The following is a 20,459-nucleotide window of genomic DNA, read 5'->3' on the forward strand; positions in this document are numbered from 1 at the left end:
ACCACAGCATTAACGAGTGCAAGATGGCATGATCTATAGTCACCATGAGTAGTGACTGAGCCTTTGCAGCATGTTTACAGGAGATCAAAGTGTCCAGGATCCCTGGAGCAGTGAGGTTTTGACGCTAACCACGACATCACTGTGGCACACTTATGCCGTGAACACCATGCTGATGGTGTCCTTCTAACTGGAAAGATGGACTTTAACTCTGCAAAATAAAAACATCAGAGTGGCTGGGAAGCTGCAGGAGGTCCCAAATATAAAACACCCTTCCGACAAATGATGGTGGGTAGTTTAATAACAAAGTGTTGTGAGCCTCCTTCCTATGACCCTGACCAACCTACAGCTGCATTTGACTGCTGCGTATGCTCCCACCTACATCTGCAGATGTCAGTCAATGCTGCACATTTCCTGTCGTGGCGATAAAGCAGAGAAAACGGATGTCTTACAGCATTTGCAGAAAGCATACAGGCTGAATTCCCTCACAGCTAACCATTCGTCCTCTGCCCAGCCCATTATTGGCCAGCATCAGGTCCTTCTCTGTCTGCAGTGGAAACTTCCTCTGATCATATCTGTGATGGATAGCACTCAGCCTTGTCCCTCTATGGCCTGCCTCTCTTTGCTCTTCAAACCTGCTGCTCTCATTTTTCTCTTTGAGCCTTGATTATTCCACTCCCCAACTCTCCTACATAATCCCTCAGGAAGGATTTCAGCCCCAGGGATTTGTCCTTCCCCATTCTCTTCATCCTTCCCTTCTCTTCTTTGTTTCATCTTCTGACTCCTTCCCCATCCTTCCCCTCCCTCTCATTGCTCGCTCTTTTCCCTCATCTTTCTTTTCTAGCCTTTTCCCCTCCATCATTATCTCCGTCTCTCAGCCCCACCTTCACCTCCCTCTCAGAACGCACAAGAGTCTTGCACTACTTTGTTGTTTTGTACTTATTATTTCTATGAATATTTTCATCTTTGTGAGCTTCATGCAAACAAGGAATTTTATTGCACCCTACTGTATTTGACAATGAACTGATCTGATCGCTCCCTTTCTCTCGATCTCTCCCTCCCTGTCAATCTCTCGAACTCTCTCTCTCTACTCTATTATTCTCCCTGCTTCCCTGTCCTTCCATCTCACTCTTCCTCCCTACCTCCCCTCTGCTCCCCACACGCTCTCTCTCTCTCCCTTCCCCCCAACCCTCTCTCCCTAGCTTCACTTCCTCTCTGCTACCTCCTTACCCTCTCAGTTTTGACTGCTTTCCTATTGCACGTCTGTTGCCACCAGCTTCTTGTTACAACAGTGACCCCGACGTTCCTATTTTCTGTTGCTCTCGCTGACATTGTCATTTGTTCCTTCGGCACCCGCTTCCTCTCTAGTCCCAACATTGAGCAGTTCTGCTGCTTGAGATGGTTTAAGTGAATATCTCAGGGTGTTGGTACTTGGGAGATGGAGAGACAGCAGCAGCAAGCGTCAGGTTGAATATCCAGTGTACGATGGGCTGACCAGAGCGGATACAACCACGTCACCCATGTCTAAGCACTTGTCAGGCTCCTCCTTTGGGGAAGGGGAGACTGAAGAAACACGGGAGGAAGATTGGGAGATAAGGGATGAGCATCCAGACACAGCACAGAATCATGTCTGTGGAGCAAATCATTCCCTTAATGAAGTCCTTTGGTCTGTCAATAATACCAGGCAGCAGTAAACTCACCCAGTAATCTCTACATTGCCATCGATTATCACTTAGCGCAGACTAAATTCAGCAGCTCATTGAAGATGCATGAGTCTCAAATATATCTCCTCCTTCCAGACTCCTCTATTCTCTCCGCCACTCTCTGGTCCATTTTTTCAATCTCCGTCTACATCCTGCTCTCATTTTCACTTGTTCTACCTTCTTTTACTACACTCTCTCTTGTACTCTTTTGCTTTCTGAGATCTAATCCTAACAGCACCTTCCATTTGTCAAAATTAAATTATTACTGAAGTCATTATCATACTGTCAGCAGATTTTTCAGCCATGCAGTACTTGTAATAATTTAGATTAGTACAAGAAGTCTAGAGGTTCATTTGTGTTTATGGGACAGATATCCTGAGAGTTATCAGCAAATTGGAGAATACTATGAGTAACAAAGAGGTGGCAGAGGTAGGATTTTTAGGTATATTTGAGGTAGAGTTATATAAATATTTGAAAGATCTTCTACCTCCTGGAAGAAAATATTTTTCTTTTCTATTTTACATTCTGTGTTTTTCACTTGTTTCCTTTGTTGCCATTTGCACGATTTTTTTTTGCTCTTGGGGGTTGACGTTTGATGTTTTTTCTTTGACTGGGTTGGTTCCATGGTTCTTTGTTTTGTGACTGTGAGGAAGATGAATTTTGGGGTTATACAATACATACATAATAATCGATAATAATTGTACTTTGAACTTTGAGCTTGGAAAACACAGGAGCTTCAGATACCTGACAACCAGACTCTGGAATGGCTCTTCCCTATGACTATCAAACTTCTGAACTAATCACCTCTTTCACAGGTCAATGCACTTAGTCCTTTTTTTGCAGGGCTGGAGAATCAAAAACTAGAGTGTGTAGATTTAAGGTGAGAGGAGAAAGTTATAATTGCAACATGAAGGGCAACTTTTGTTTTTATACAGAGGGTGGTAGGTATGTGGAGTGAGCTGCCAGAGACCTTAAGACCATAAGATATAGGAGCAGAATCAGGCTATTTGGCCCTTTGAGTCTGCTCCACTATTTCGTCATGGCTGATCCAATCTCCTACTTTTTCCCCATATCCCTTCATGCCCTGAGCAATCAAAAATCTATCAACCACTGCCTTAAACGTACATAAAGACTTGGCCTCCACAGCTGCCTGTGCAAAGAATTCTACAGATTCACCACTCTCTGGCTGAAGAAATTCCTCCTCATCTCCATTCTAAAAGGATGCTTCTCTATTCTGAAGCTGTGTCCTCCAGTCTTAGACACCCTCAACATTGGAAACATCCTCTTCACATCCACTCTATCAAGGCCTTTCACCGTTCAATAGGTTTCAATGAGGTCACCCATCATTCTTCTGAATTCTAGTGAATACAGGCCCAGAGCCATCAAAGGCTCTTCACATGATAAGCCATTCAATCCTGGAATCATTTTTGTTAACTTCCTTTGAACCCTGTCTAGTTTCAGCACATCCTTTCGAAGATAAAGGGGACAAACTTGCTCACAACACTCCAAGTGAGGCCTCACCAGTGCTATATAAGTTTCACATTACATCTTTGCTGTTATATTCTAGACCTCTTGAAATGAATGCTAAGATGGCATTTGCCTTCCTCACCACAGACTCAAGCTGTGAGTTAACCTTTAGGGAACTTTGGACAAGGAATTGCAAGTCCCTTTGCACCTCAGTTTTTTCCTATTTTTTCTCCATTTAGAAAATAGTCATCCCTATCATTTCTTCTGTCAAAGTGCATAATCATACACTTCCCAACATTATATTGCATCTGCCATTTCTTTGCCCATTCTACTAATCTGTCCAAATCCTTCTTTAGCCTCTTTACTTCCTCAAAGCTACCTGCCCTTTCACCTATCTTCATATTGTCTGCAAAATTTGCCACAAAGCCATCAATTTCATCATCCAAGTCATTGACATATAACGTAAAAAGAATCAGTCCCAACACAGACCCCTGTGCAACACCACTATTCACCAACAGCCAGCCAGAAAAGGCTCCCTTTACTCCCACTCTTTGCCTCCAGCCACTCAGCTACTGCTTTATCCATGCTAGAATCTTTCCTGTAATACCATGGGCTTGTACCACCTTGTCAAAGGCCTTCTGTAAATCCAAGTACACACCATCGACCGTTTCTCCTTTGCCTACGCTGCTTGTCGTTTCTTCAAAAAATTCCAACAGATTTGTCAGGCAAGATTTTCCCTAGAGGAAACCATGCTGACTATAGCTTATTTTATCATGTGCCTCCATGTACCCTGAGACCTCATCCTTAATAATCGATTCCAACATCTTCCCAAACACAAAGGTCCAACTCACTGGCCTATAGTTTCCTTTCTCCTGCCTCTTTCCCTTCTTGAAGAGTTGAATGCCATTTGCAATTTTCCAGTCTTCCAGAAACATTTCAGAACCTAGTGATTCTTGAAAGATCATTACTAATGCCTACATAATCTCTTCAGCCACCTTTTTCAGTACTCTGGGGTGTACACCATCTGGTCCAGCTGACTAAGCTATCTTCAGATCTTTCAGTTTCCCAAGAACCTTCTCTCTAGTTGTGGTAACTTCATAGACTTCATGCCCCCTGATAGCTGGTATGGATAAGAAAGGTGTATGGATAGGAACCTCCTCCCTTACTCCCTGTATATCCATGACTGTATTGCCACCTACAGCTCCAATCTGCTAACTAAATTTGCCAACAACACTACAATGATTGGCCTTATCTCAAACAATAACAAGGTGGCCTACAGGGAAGGAGTCGTCTCTCTGACACAGTGGTGTCAAGAAAACAACCTCTCCCTCAATGTCACAAAAACAAAGGAGCTGGTTGCGGATTACTAGAGGAATGGAGACAGGCTAACCCCTATTGACATCAATGGATCTGGGGTTGAGAGGGTGAACAGTTCAAGTTCCTCGGCATCCACATCACTGAGAACCTTACGTGGTCTATACACACCAGCTGTGCGGTGAAAAAGGCACAACAGAGCCTCTTTCACCTCAGACATTTGAGGAAGTTTGTTATGGGCCCCCAAGTCCTAAGAACTTTCTACAGGGACACAATTGAGAGCATCCTGACTGGCTGCATCACTGCCTGGTATGGGAACTGTACTTCCCCCAATTGCAGAGAATGGTGCGGACAGCCCAGCACATCTGTAGTTGTGAATTTCCCATGGTCCAGGACATTTACAAGGACAGGTGTGTTAAGAGGGCCCGTAGGATCATTGGGGACCCAAGTCACCCCTATCACAATCTATTCCAGCTGCTACCATCCAGGAAGCGGGACCACAGCACAAAAGCCGAGACTAACAGGCTCTGGGATAGCTTCTTCCACCAGGCCATCAGACTGATGAACTCATGCTGGTTTAAGTATACTCTATATTACATTGACTGTTCTATTGATTATAAATTATTATAAATTACTACGATTGCACATGGCACATTTAGATAGAGACGTAACATAAAGATTTTTACTCCTCATGTATGTGAAGAATGTAAGAAATAAAGTTAATTCAAATTGAATTCAAATTCAAATTCAAATTCAGGTGTATGGATAGGGAAGGTGCATGGATAGGAAAGGTGTTCGGATAGGAAAAGTATACAGATAGGAGAAGTATACAGATAGGAAAAGTGTACAGATAGGAAAAGTGTACAGATAGGAAAGGTGTACGGATAGGAAAGGTGTATGGTTAGGAAAGGTGTACAGATAGGAAAGGTATACAAGGTTAGGGGCCAAATGCTGGCAAATGGGCATCTTGGTGATCATGGACCCAATGGAGTAAAGGGCTTGCTTCTATGCTGTCTGACTCTATGAATTTATCCCCTTCCTAGTGGTGCCTTAGTTATACCGCTTCCACTATTGCCGCCTCAGCATCTATAATTGCATTTCTTCAGTATGTTCCATAATATTCAGAATCAGATTTAATGTCACATTTGCTACCTTTGCAGTAAGAGTACAATGAATTACATGATAGGTTAATATAGAGAAAAGTACTGAATTGCATTCAGTATATCTGTCTGTTAAATAGTTAAGTTAAAATAAATAGCACAAAAAAAAACAGAAATTAAGAAGTAGTGAGGTAATGTTCATGGGTCAGTGTCCATGTAGGAATCGGATGGCAGAGGGGAGGAAGTTGATCCTGAATCACTGAGGCTTCAGTACCTGCTTCCTGATGGTAACAGTGAGAAGAGGGCATGATCTGGGGGGTGGGATCTTTAATGATGGATGCCGCTCCATCATTACTTTGCACCACCTTGTTGTTTTTGTGCTCATCACTGGAACACATTATTCAACAACATAATGTGTCTATTATTTATGCAGTGAGCAGGGAAATTCATTCCATCCATGTCTATATTATAGCAAACTAATCTGAATCTCAGTTGAGGGTAATGGGGAACTTGTACAGCCCAGCACAGATTAGGCATGATGGGATAGGTTTGAGGGGCCAAGTGGCCTGGTAAAGAAGGGAAGCAGGGAATTTGATTGCATGAACAGCTGAGGTGAATACGATGTGAATAACAAAGGTATGGGGTGGATTGCTTCTGCAGGATGATGGGAATTATACAGTCAGCTCAATCATTAAGTGACAGAGCAAACTTCCAATTTGCACATTGGCATTCCTGCATATAACTATTGTGTGCATTGGCAGGCACAATCATGTGCACAGGCACACAAACACAAATGCAAAACTTGGATTTCTACATTCAATGTTGTGCAATGCCCAAGAGATTTTGTAACAACTTTGAGTAAACAGTTGTCATGTTAGAGAAGAACAAATGAGGACAAACAACCACTAAGCTTGGTGTGAGTGGGTGGGGCATCAGAGAAATGTAAAAATAAAGGCCCAAAATCCAGAATTCAGCAGCTGCAGGACAAGAACCTTCAATGGTCGGTGTGACCACCATGATGCTGAAAATGGCCTGACTTTTCCCTGCTAAGGGTTTCATTTAAAATACGAGGCTAGCTCCAGAAAGCAAGAAATGCTCATGAGTAGAAGCACAGGCAATAAACTTACATCAGTTCAAATACCCTCTCAAGAAACCAGGGCCTTGCACTGAGGCACACAACTGGTTTGAAAATAGTTCTCTTTATATTCAGAGCCAAAACCAAGAACTGTAATTCAACTGAAAAAGTCATAATCTTCGAGTCAAAGAGTTATGAAGTAGGCCCTTCTGCCCATCATTTCCAAGCCAACTAAGATATCTGCCAGAGTTAGTCCAATTTGCTCACATTTGACCCAAACTCTCTAAATCTGTCCAATCCATGTTCCTGTCCATGTGTTTTATTGAATATTGTTATTGAGCCCGCTTCTGCCACTGCCACTTTCTGTAGCATCTTGTTCCGTGTACTCATGTGAAAAGTTTCCCCTCAGATCTCTTTTAAATCTGTTCCCGCTCACCTCAAGCCTATACATTCTAGTTTTGGACTCCCCACCCTGGAGAAAAAAAGAAATTATGGCCATTCACCTTATCTATATCCCGCATGATTAAATTCACGTAGTCCTATAAGGTCAGCCAACTTTTAAGAAGGAGAATCTAATTTACAAGCTTAACTAAAGTAAACGAGTGATGAATCATCCGGATTCTGTTCAAAGTATAATCGTTTACTGATATCATTTTGAAGAAAAGCTCCTGACCAGCTCCATTCTGGCCCAGGCACAACTAGACTACCCCATTAACATGGTCTATTCTGAAGTGATTAGACAGCACACTAGTAATTGAATTGAAGTTTTCACTGTCCAGAAAAGGAGGAATGGACGTTAGATTCTTCCATCCACGGTTGTGCCCATACCCTAGCCACCCATAACACTGTAATAAACAAAATCCAAACTGGAGACACAAATTCTGGGATATGGAGCAAGAACAAAATACCGGAGGGATTCAGCAGGTCAGACAGCACCTATGGAGGGAAATAGACAGTCCGGGCTTTAGGTTGAAACCCAGGTGAAAAGTCTTAACCTAACACATCAACTGCCTATTTCCTTCCAAGATATGGCTTAACCATGAAGTGTGTCAGTAATTTTCATTTTACTCCATATCCAAATTGGTCAATGCTAAGAATTATTAATGATTACAAGCATAATTGCAAAGAAAGCATGAGAGCCCCTCTGCTTCCTCAGGAGTCTGCAGAGAATGGGCACGTCATCAAAAACCTGGGCAAACTTCTGTGGATATGTGGAGGAAAGTGTGCTGGCTGGCTGCATTATGGTCTGGTATGGGAACACCAATGCCTTTGAGCAGAAAATCCTACAAAAGGTCCAGCATGTCGTGGGTAAAACTCTGCCAACCATTGAGCATATTCACATGAATTGTTACCGAAGAAAAGCAGCATCCATCCTCACCACCCAGATCATGCTCTTTTCTCGCTGCTGCCATCAGGTAGAAGGTCCAGGTGCCTCAGGACATGCACCACCAGATTCAAGAACAGTTACTACCCCTCAGACATCAGGATCTTGAACTAGACTCATTCTATTTCTGGTATTCCCACAACCAATGGTCTCACTTTAAGGACTCTTTAACTTGTTATTTCATACTCGTTATTTATTGCTATTTACTTATATTTGCATTTGCACAGTTTTTTGTTCATTGTTCTGTTTACAGTTACTATTCTAAGATTTGCTAAGTATGCCGGCAGGTAAATAGAATTTTATGATTGCATCTGGTGACATTAATTAAAATTTTATTTAAAATTTACTTGGATTTTTATTAGTAAGTGGTGTATTCCGCTTGGTGATGTAAACCGGTTTTGATATAGACTTTGGATAATTTGAATGAAGAGCAGCTGAGCTCTGAGCTCAGTGATTTCTTACCGCATGGTGTAGAGCAAGGTACCATTGTCCACCAGCCTCAACAGCTTGTTTGGAGTGGTCATGTTATGTGCCACTGACTTCTTCCCATTGTGAAAGAAGGTGTCTGGAGTCCAGATCTTGCTGGCCAGGAGGTTGTTCAGTGGCAAAATGCGCATAGGCCCTTTAAATTTGAGCCGTTCATCTCTCCAGCTCTGACGGAAAAACACATCGACGGTATACTCCTGTGGTCAGGAGACATAAAGGGAAGAGTAAAGTCGTTAGGAACACAACTCACTTTTTTTAGCACATCTCCAGCCTGCCCTTCCTCTGCCCATTCACATTGCTTTCAACAATGTTGGCAACTAATCACAACACTGGCTTCACTACCCTCTCAGATTTCCCCTCAAACTCTGCCACTTCTAAGAAGATTACCTAAGTTTGTCCAAACTTTCCTTATTGGCTATCTCCACTAATCCGGACAGCATCCTGATAAACTGCTTCTGCACACTGCCTCCACATCCTTCCCTAAGCTGCAATATAATATCCTGACTCTTGAACTTAATTTCTCAATTAAAAGGCAAGCATCTCACTTGCTTTCTTTACCACATTCTCAACCTGTATAGCCACTTTCAAGAAGCTGTGGACTTGGACCCCAAGATCCTTCTGTCCATCAACAGTGTACTGTCCCTTTAATCTCCCAAAGTGCAACATTACACATTTGGCCATCAGTCATTTCCCCACACTTACCTTCAACTGATCTATATCCTGCCCTATCATTTGTCGGACTTCTGTGCTATCCACAAATCACCAATCTTCAGATTGTCTACATACTAACCACCCCATCTATGTTTCAATCCAGGTTATTTATATGTACCACAAGTAACAAAGGTTCCAGTGTGGATCCCCATTGATCCTCTGTCCTCTATGGACAAGCTAATTCTGAGTCCAACTGGCCAATTCACTGAAGATCCCATGCATCTTAATCTTCGTGATGAGCCTTTTATGATGAACCTTGTTGAATACCTTACTAAAATCCATGTAGACAACAACCACAGCTCTACCTTCATTAGACACCTTTATCACCTCCTGAATCAATAAGCCATGGCTTGCCCTGCACAAAGCCATGCTGATTGTCTATTACTACGCCATCATTTTTCAAAATGCTCATAAATCCTGTCCCTAAGAATTCTCTCCAGTAACTTCCTTGCCACTGATGTGAGATTCACCAGTCTATAGTTTCCAGGATTATCTTCATTATCTCCTGAATAATGGAATAACCTCACCTGTGGCTAGTGAGGACGTGAAAATATTGGTGAAGGCTACGGCAAGTTCATCCCTTTCCTCTCTCAGTAACCCGGAGTATATCACATCAGGTCCTAGGGCTTCTACCTTAATGCCTTTCAGATACCCAACACTACCTCCTTTTAATTTCAAAACATTCTAGCAACTCAACACATACCACACTGATTCCCCCTATCATCTGTGTGCTTCTCCTTGGTAAATACTAGTGTAAAGTACTCATTGAGGACCTTACCCATATCCTCCACCTCCAAGCACATGTTCCCTCCTTTATCTTTGAGTGATCCTACCCACTCCCTAGTTATCCTAGTTAACCCGTTGCTCTTGGTGTATATATAAAATGGCTTGGGATTCTCTTTAATCCTAATTGCCAAGGATTTTTCATGGCTCCTCCCGGTTTTCCTAATTCCCTTCTGGAATTTGTTGCTGGCCTCTTTATAATCCTCAAGTGCTCTGTTTTTTTGATTTTAACTTCCTAAATCTTATACACATTTTATTTTTCTTCTTGACTAAATTCACCACCTCTCTTGACATCCAAAGTACCTTTACCTTGCCATCCTTGTCCTTCCTTCTTACTGGAACATATACTCTGTGCAGGTGGTCTTTAAACACCATCCATATCAAATGTGGACTTGCCAAAAAGCAGCTAGTTTCAATTAACTCTCCCTTGTTTCTAAGACTTTTGTAATTTATCTTACTCCAATTTAATACTTTCCTGTAAGGTCCATACTTACCTTAATCTATAGCTATCTTAAAACTTGAGTATTGATCACTGTTCCTAACTGTTCTTCCACAGAAGGGTCAGTCACTTGGCCAAGCTCATTACCCACCACAAGGTCCGTTTGGACTCTCCTCTTAATGGACTATCTACATCTTGATTGAAGAAAATTTCCTGGGTGCACCTATCAAATTTTGTCCCATCTAAACACTTTGCACTAAGAAGGTCCCAGTATAATTTAGGGAAGTTGAAGTAACAGTTTATAACAACTGTTGTTTTTGCACCTTTCTTTAATGTGCCTGTATATTTTATTCTCAATGTCCCGGTGGTTATTGGTGTGTCTGATGAATAATCGCATCAGAGTGATTGTACCTTTCTTATTTTTGAGTTCTACATATATAGACTCAGTGAATGAGACTTCAATTATGTCCTGTGCAGCTGTGATATTGTTTCTGATTAATAATGCAATTACGTCACAATCTATCCTACTTTTACCTCCCTCTCTATCTTTTCTAAAGCATCAAACTCTTGTAACATTGAGCATCCATTCCTGTCCCTCTCACAACCAAGTCTCTATTATGGCCAAAGCATCATGTTTCTGTGTACTGATTTATGGTTTAAGTCTACCTGCTGAACTCATAATATTCCTAGCATTAAAACCACACAGAAGTTGAGGCTAGCATGGACCAGCCAAGATCATATTAAATGGTGGGGGAGGCTTCAGTGACCAGGTGGCCTGCTCCTATATTTCATGTTCTTCTGATATGAGGAGACTACTACACAGGATCGACGAAAACTGCAGAGAGTTGTAAACTTAGTCAGCTCCATCATGGGTACTAGTCTCCGGAGGACCCAAGTCATTTTCAAATAACAGTGCCTCAGAAAGGCGGTGTCCATCATTAAGGACCCCCATCTCCCAGGATGTGCCCTCTTCACATTGCTACCATTAGGAAGGAGGTATAGAATTCTGAAGGCACACACTGAATGATTCGGGAACAGTTTCTTCCCCCCTGCCATCTGAGTTCTGAATGGATATTGAACCCATGAACACTGTGCTACTGCTTTGTATCTTCTATCCAGCATTAGGGTAAAAAAATAATGGTCAGCCTAATTATGCTGCGTGGAAAGGGAAGGGGGATGCTATGGTCAAGAGGTGACGCCAAACATCGTCGGGAAGTGGCAAGGAGAGGGAGAGAACAAGAATCAGATGAGGCCAGGGCCCCAAGACTCCAGGATCAAAGAGACAGGACAAAAAAAGATGTGAGAAGAAGAGACAGAGGAGGAGAGGCATGCATGTCTCCAGGATCAGAGACAAACAACAAACAGCAGAAGAGATGAAGAGACGGGGGATGAAAGGGCTCCAGAATGACAATGAGAGGCACAAGGGTAGCAGAGCAACACTCACAACATGCTGGAGGAACTCAGCAAGTCGGGCAGCATCCGTGGAAATGATCAGTCAATGTTTCGGGCTGGAACCCTCAGACAGGACTGAAGAGGAAGGAGGTAGAGGCCCTACAAAGGAGGTGGGGGGGAGGGTGGGAAGGAAAGGGCTGATAGGGAGGGAATGTCGACTCAGACCATGAGAGGCCTGCGCCGGGCATTTTCATGCCATACAAGGTGCAGATTGGAAGTCTGTGTGGGCGCCACTCCTCACACAGACACTAGAGCAATGTGTGGTTAAGTGCCTTGCTCAAGGACACAAACACGCTGCCACAGCTGAGGCTTGAACTAGCAACCTTCAGATCACTAGACAAATGCTTTAACCACTTGGCCACGTGCCCAACACTTGGTAGGTGCCAGGTGAAAAACCAGTCAGGGGAAAGATAAAGGGGTGGGGGAGGTGAAGCAGGGAGGGGATAGGCAGGAAAGGTGAAGAAGGAATAGGGGAAAGCACAATGGGTAGTGGAAGGAGGCGGAACTATGAGGGAGATGATAGGCAGCTGGGGGAGGGGGCAGAGTGAAACAGGGATGGGAGAAGGGAGGGGGAGGGAATTACCGGAAGTTGGAGAATTCTATGTTCATACCAAGGGGCTGGAGACTACCTAGACGGTATATGAGGTGTTGCTCCTCCAACCTGAGTTTAGCCTCATCATGGCAGTAGAGGAGGTCATGTATGGACATATCTGAATGGGAATGTGAAGTAGAGTTTAAGTGGGTGGCTACCAGGAGATCCTGTCTGTTGTGGCGGACAGAGTGGAGGTGCTTGATGAAGCGGTCCCCAATCTGTGTCGGGTTTCACCGATGTAGAGGAGGCCGTACCGGGAGCACCGGATGCAATAGATGACCCCAACAGACTCACAATTGAAGTGTTGCCTCACCTGGAGGGACTGTTTGGGGCCCTGAATGGTGGCAAGAGAGGAGGTGTAGGGATGGCTGTAGCACTTACGCTTACAAGGATAAGTGCTGGGTGGGAGATCCATGGGGAAGGACGTGTGGATCAGGGAGTCGTGGAGGGACCGATCCCTGCGGAAAGCGGAGAGGGGTGGAGAGGGAAAGATGTACTTAGTGGTGGGGTCCTGTTGAAGGTGGCGGAAGTTGCAGAGGATAATGTGCTGGATCCAGAGGCTGGTGGGGTGGTCGGTGAGGACAAGGGGAACTCTGTCCCTGTTGTGGTTGCGGGAGGATGGGGTGAGGGCCGAAGTGTGGGAAATGGCGGAGATGCGGGTGAGGGCATCATTGATGATGGCAGAAGGGAAACCACGATCCTTAAAGAAAGAGGACATTTGAGATGTCCTGGATGGCAGATAAGCCAGAAATGATGCCATCAAAAGTGTCCTTTGTTAAACGAGGGGGAGCTATATTTCCTTTGCTATGCGTCGTTCTTCTTTAATAAACTGAGGTTTACTACTTCAGTTTCCAAAGCAAAGCGATACCAATAGCATTCAGGAAAACGTAATGTTCATTCTGGTCACATCAGACTGCACTACCCTTCTCTCAAAGGGTGCCCCAACGAGTCACCCCGTTGTCTAGTACTTACTGTAATTCAGTTTTCTTTTTCTCTCTATTATCATACACTGCAGTGTACTGACACCGCCAAGTCAACAAATTTCAAAACATTTGCTGATGATATTAAACCTGATTCTGATTCTGTCACATTATTTATTTTCTGAAAATAAAATACTTAAACAAAATCTGAGTTGTGACAGTGAAAATGGTCATCTGGAAATTAACTCCATCTTGTAAGCTGTAAGCATTAATTACAGACATGTATTTCATTCATTTTTAAATATAACACTGGCTGGATTGAACTTCTCCATTGAGTTTGGTTAAAGTCAGTGCTGATTTCATGGTGTAATAATGAAGAACTTAGCTACAGGGTAAGAGCTGCTGGGGTTAGTCCCCATGGATCAGAGAAGATAATTGTTGTATATTTAACATTTCAGTGGTGTTTGAGCAATATTGTATACAGAACATAGAACATAGAATAGTACGGCACAGTACAGGCCCTTCGGCCCACAATGTTGTGCCGACCCTCAAACCCTGCCTCCCATATAAGTCCCCACCTTAAATTCCTCCATATACCTGTCTAGTAGTCTCTTAAACTTCACTAGTGTATCTGCCTCCACCACTGACTCAGGCAGTGCATTCCACACACCAACCACTCTCTGAGTAAAAAACCTTCCTCTAATATCCCCCTTGAACTTCCCACCCCTTACCTTAAAGCCACGTCCTCTTGTATTGAGCAGTGGTGCCCTGGGGAAGAGGCGCTGGCTGTCCACTCTATCTATTCCTCTTAATATCTTGTACACCTCTATCATGTCTCCTCTCATCCTCCTTCTCTCCAAAGAGTGAAGCCCTAGCTCCCTTAATCTCTGAATATAATGCATACTCTCTAAACCAGGCAGCATCCTGTTAAATCTCCTCTGTACCCTTTCCAATGCTTCCACATCCTTCCTATAGTGAGACAACCAGAAATGGACACAGTACTCCAAGTGTGGCCGAACCAGAGTTTTATAGAGCTGCATCATTACATCGCGACTCTTAAACTCTATCCCTCGACTTATGAAAGCTAACACCCCATAGCCTTTCTTAACTACCCTATCCACCTGTGAGGCAACTTTCAGGGATCTGTGGACATGTACCCCCAGATCCCTCTGCTCCTCCACACTACCAAGTATCCTGCCATTTACTTTGTACTCTGCCTTGGAGTTTGTCCTTCTAAAGTGTACCACCTCACACTTCTCCGGGTTGAACTCCATCTGCCACTTCTCAGCCCACTTCTGCATCCTATCAATGTCTCTCTGCAATCTTTGACAATCCTCTACACTATCTACAACACCACCAACCTTTGTGTCGTCTGCAAACTTGCCAACCCACTCTTCTACCCCCACATCCAGGTCATTAATAACAATCATGAAAAGTAGAGGTCCCAGAGCAGATCCTTGTGAGACACCACTAGTCACAATCCTCCAATCTGAATGTACTCCCTCCACCACGACCCTCTGCCTTCTGCAGGCAAGCCAATTCTGAATCCACCTGGCCAAACTTCCCTGGATCCCATGCCTTCTGACTTTCTGAATAAGCCTACCGTGTGGAATCTTGTCAAATGCCTTACTAAAATCCATATAGATCACATTCACTGCACTACCCTCATCTATATGCCTGGTCACCTCCTCAAAGAACTCTATCAGGCTTGTTAGGCACGATCTGCCCTTCACAAAGCAATGCTGACTGTCCCTGATCAGACCATGATTCTCTAAATGCCCAGAGATCCTATCTCTAAAAATCTTTTCCAACAGCTTTCCCACCACAGATGTAAGGCTCACTGGTCTATAATTACCCGTACTATTCCTACTACCTTTTTTGAACAAGGGGACAACATTTGCCTCCCTCCAGTCCTCTGGTAGTATTCCCATGGACAACGAGGACATAAAGATCCTAGCCAGAGGCTTAGCAATCTCTTCCCTCGCCTTGTGGAGCAGCCTGGGGAATATTCCGTCAGGCCCCGGGGACTTATCCGTCCTAATGTATTTTAACAACTCCAACATCTCCTCTCCCTTAATATCAACATGCTCCAGAACATCAACCTCACTCATATTATCCTCAACATCATCAAGTTCCCTCTCATTGGTGAATACCGAAGACAAGCATTCATTGAGGACCTCGCTCACTTCCACAGCCTCCAGGCACACCTTCTCACTTTTATCTCTAATTGGTCCTGCCTTCACTCCTGTCATCCTTCTTTTCTTCACATAATTGAAGAATGCCTTGGGGTTTTCCTTTACCCTACTCACCAAGGCCTTCTCATATATCTATATGTTTGACTGAACATTCTCATTCATTGAAATAATCCATTACAGGTCAGATGGATAAATACATGAATAGCACAAGTCACCTGGCTACCACGTGATATGTGTGTGACACTCCTAAAGAAAAAAAGTATATGACTTATCTCCTGACTTTCTTGTTTTCTTTAAAACTAGTTTAATGTTTTGAAGTTACAAAACATAACAGTGACGGGGTGATGCAGAAGTGAACAATGTCAGAGAGAATAGTAGCTGTCCCACTTCAGCAGAGAATTTAAGGTTCGGGAACACAGATTTCAAATGAGGGCAGAAAGCATAGTGAGATGTGAGGAAAAAACTCTTCCTGAGTGAGATTAATAGTGATTCTAAATAATGTCAGCAGGAATTTGAAGGACCACATCACCGCTAGTTCATTAACTGTTCACAAAGAATCTGTAAGTGGCTCAGTAATCCTTTGAGCAGATGTAATTTGCAGGCTTGAGAAACATATGTAAACATAAAGTTGCACAAAACTAACTCCATCTCCCTCTTTATCACTAATTCCATCCCCTCTTCTGGATCCTATAGAGCGGAGCCAGACTGGTCCCAGATGAGTTCCAGACCCCTTGTCTCGGCGGTGTCCCCTAATCTGCCCACTCACTCCTGGCAAAGCTGTAACTGTAAAGATGATTGCCCAGTCAGAACTCTCCCTGGGTATATGAATCCACTGAGCCTCAGCTCCAATGCTGAGATCCCAGCTCACACCTTTCCGCCGAGCAGCTGACCTACATTTCTGAGTTAATGCCCTGTGTGATCACGCCCCCAACTATTGATATAGTTCCCTGCACCCCTACAATCCTGAGATGTCTGGCTGTCCCATAACTGACCCCTGAAACATCCCCAGACATAGGCGCCCACCACTGGCAGCTGTGTGATGTCTCAGGTCGGAACCAACAACCCTCTCCTTATCTCTTTAAGAAATTTGTCTCTCACTTGCATCTTTCTCCAAGGTTTTGACAGCTGCCCTGATACTTCTTTAAGAATCTTATGATCAAAATTTCTTTGACACTGCTAGTGCAACAGCAGGAGTTCCTTGTGCTATGTTTATGGCATTACAGTAATTCAAGCTCTTTAGTGTGGTTCTTTGATTTCTCTGCTTTGCTAACACTGACAGATATAAATGAAGAGGCTGCTCTGATGTTAGTTGTGTGCAGATCTGACCACCTTCTTTTGTTCCACCTACCAAAGATTTTTCTGACCTCACTCTAGGTCTGTGGCTACAGCCACCCCGACAGAAGAGGTTTTCTGAAGGAGTTGTCATAGAAACCCCAAATGACTGAGACAGTGATGTGGTAAATGAGAAGAGACGTGAAGGGTTGCTATGACAGCACAACTTTAGTGTGCGGGGAGGGCCGGAAGCCTTCGGGGCTTATCAATGAGCAAAATACAACTAGAAATACTTCAGTGTCGCAAGAAGATATGAAGATCTCTGTTCCAGGTGCACTGACAAAACTGTTTATTTCATTTCCACATCATATGAGAGCTGATCTGAGTATACCAGAGCCGTGGCATCACAAAACTTGGAGAGAACAGAACCGGGATTACACTACCAGCTCCCTCAATATGATCAGGGCTGATCGATGCTGGCCTCAACTCCTCTTCTGTGTCAGTCCCTCATTGCACACCATGCTACGATCTTTCAAATATTTTTCTCTCTTGACCTGGCCTCCACCACCCTCAGGGGCAGAGAATTCCAGAGATTCTCCTCCATTAGAAAGAAATGTTTACACACTTCAGCTTCAAATGATTGGCCCCCTATTCTGTAACTGTGTCTCCTAGTTGGGGATCTCCCACCAATGGAAAAGTGTCAACGCCTGTCCTGTTGAGTCCTCGTGAGATGAGTGTTGCTTTATTACCGTTACATGTACCAAGATGCAGTGCAGAGCTTTTGATTTGCATGACATCCAGGGAGATCATAACAAATTATGAGGCATCCAGATAGGGTGCTTTCTGTGATGCATCACGTAAAAAAATAGTAATTGAATTGAATTGACTTTATTTCTTACATCCTTCACATTCATGAGGAGTAAAAATCTTTATGTTACATCTCCGTCTAAATGTGCAATGTGCAATCAGAGTAATTCATAATAATTTATAATAAGTAGAACAGTCAATGTAACATAGAAATACGTTCAGATCAGTGTGAGTTCATCAGTCTGATGGCCTGGTGGAAGAAGCTGTCTCGGAACCTGTTGGTCCTGGCTTTTATGCTGTGGTACCGTTTCCCAGATGGTAGCAGCTGGAATAGATTGCGGTTGGGATAGCCCGGGTCCCCAGTGATCCTACAGGCCCTTTTTACACATCTGTCATTGTAAATGTCTTGAATCATGGGAAGTTCACAACTACAGATGCGCTGGGCTGTCCGCACCACTCTCTGAAGAGTCTTGCGATTAAGGGAGGTACAGTTCCCATACCAGGCAGTGATGCAGCCAGTCAGAATGCTCTCAATTGTGCCCCTGTAGAAAGTTCTTAGGATTTGGGGGCCCATAGCAAACTTCCTCAACCGTCTGAGGTGAAAGAGGTGCTGTTGTGTCTTTCTTACCACACAGCTGGTGTGTACAGACCACGTGAGGTCCTCAGTGATGTATATGCAGAGGAACTTAAGGCTGTTCACCCTCTCAACCCCAGATCCATTGATGTCAATAGGAGTTAGCCTGTCTCCATTCCTCCTGTAATCCATAACCAGCTCCTTTGTTTTTGCAACATTGAGGGAGAGGTTGTTTTCCTGACACCACTGTGTCAGAGAGATGACTTCTTCCCCGTAGGCCACCTTGTTATTGTTTGAGATAAGGCCAATCATTGTAGCGTCTTCGGCAAATTTAATTAGCAGATTAGAGCTGTGGATGGCAGTGTTCCTCACCTGGTCAACAATAGTCATCAGGGACATACCTCTGATTAAATAACGTCACCCCTCAGTCTTCTCACCTCCAGGAAATATGGACCCAAACAGTCTACTCGGCTCTGATGGCAGCAGGCAATCTTGTATTCCAGAAGTATGTGCATGTCCTGAGCCCTTGCTCCATCTATCTATTCTGTGTCCTCGTCCCATGTGCCTGGACTTCACTTTCAATCTCTGTGTCTGTTCCGTGACAGTACAGTGTGACCCCATTCCACATCACTGTTCCTTGCTCAATGTGTGATAAATTTGATGGTTAAATTTCTTCCTCCATCCCCCCAACTAAAAATAAGAAACCTGGAATAATTTCCTCAATGGCAGTTACTGTGCGTTGGTCAGTCGTAATGCATGGCTGATGGAGGTCAAACCTCTCCTGCACTTCCAATACCCCAAGTAGCAACTCGCTAGGCTCCCTTTCAGCCAGTTCTCCTCGCCTGGTGAACAATGGCTTTCGTATAGCATTCGATAATCTATCCATTCCTCCTATTGCAATGAGCAAATTTATTTTAATATTCCCATTATTCTGTGTCACACTGAGTGAAGTGAACTCTGCTCCTAATATTTAAACTATTAGTTTTAATTTAGTTTATACCTGATGTCCTGGCACCTCCCCTCTCAGTTTATTAGTTACTGATTCCCTGTCCGGAAAGGATCTTCTGGTGAGATCTTAATCAGATCCATTTTCTAGATCTGTGCCCTGTTGCTAATGTGACAATCCGGCCTTACAACATTTGAGATGAACCCCACGCAGTCCCCGGATGCTTCTTTTGAATGAAGAACAATCAAACTGCATCTGCAGAGGAAGTTTGGATGACAGTATTTACAAATGATTATGCAGCAAGCAATATTGACAGGAATGTAATATTGTTCTGCCAGTTTCCTGTATGGTAATTATAATGAACAATGCATCATTTAGTCTTCCTTTCCAAATATTCAATAACCTCTACCACAAATGTGGGTGCTGAAATGCATGGAGCTGGACGATGGGCCGTGGTGATGGGATTGTAAAAGTAATCAGTATTCATTTGACACAGTTCGTAAAACACACTCATTAGTCTCTTAGCTTAGCCACACTTCCTCACCAGATGCAGTCTGCTTCTTTCTCATTCAGATGGATGTGAGTTTCACTAAACCTTATGTGGCATCTTATAAGAAAGTCTGTTTAAAACCATAAAAGTCAATTCATAATTTGAACTCTAATTTTTTTGCAGAATCTAAACATTCACATCCGATGATTCATGAACAAGAGAACCAATATCTCACTGCTCACCATTACCTTTCAAGCTAAATCTATTTAAAGAAGTACTCTACATTTCTACTTTTCCTACTAAAGTGGATGACTTCAGATCTTTAAACTTCAAAGTTCAAAGTAACTTCATTGTCAAAGTACATATACATCACCATATGCCACCCTGAGATCTATGTTCTTGTAGGCATTCACAGTAGAATAACGGAACAGAATCAGTGAAAAACTACACACAAACAAAGACTGACAATCAATGTGCAAAAGACAAACTCCAAATACAAACAAAAACAAATAAAATAAGTGAACAAATTAATAAACAAAGAAACCAACAAACAAATAAATCAAAACTGAGAACGTGAGCTGTAGAGACCTTGAAAGTGAGTCGATTAGTGGTGGAATCAGTTCAGTGTTAAGGTCCAGGTGAAGTTATCCACACTGGTTCAGAAGCCTGATGCCTGAAGGGTAATAACCGTGCCTGAACCTGCTGGTATGAGTCCTGAGGCTCCTGTACTTCCTTCCTGATGCCAGCAGCGA

The 20,459-nt window shown here is 43.4% G+C and overlaps 1 protein-coding gene across 1 annotated transcript in view; it reads right to left on the bottom strand.

The window, feature by feature from the left end:
- The window catches only part of LOC140203705 (gamma-aminobutyric acid receptor subunit alpha-3-like), a 265,082-nt gene that overhangs the window by 134,434 nt on the left and 110,189 nt on the right, over positions 1–20,459 (bottom strand). Inside the window, exon 5 of the mRNA XM_072269747.1 lies at positions 8,503–8,723. Coding sequence (XP_072125848.1) covers positions 8,503–8,723 — 221 coding nt within the window. The remainder of the gene's footprint in view (positions 1–8,502; positions 8,724–20,459) is intronic.

This window comes from Mobula birostris, chromosome 10 (assembly GCF_030028105.1).
Source record: "Mobula birostris isolate sMobBir1 chromosome 10, sMobBir1.hap1, whole genome shotgun sequence".
In the NCBI taxonomy this organism is placed as follows: domain Eukaryota; kingdom Metazoa; phylum Chordata; class Chondrichthyes; order Myliobatiformes; family Myliobatidae; genus Mobula; species Mobula birostris.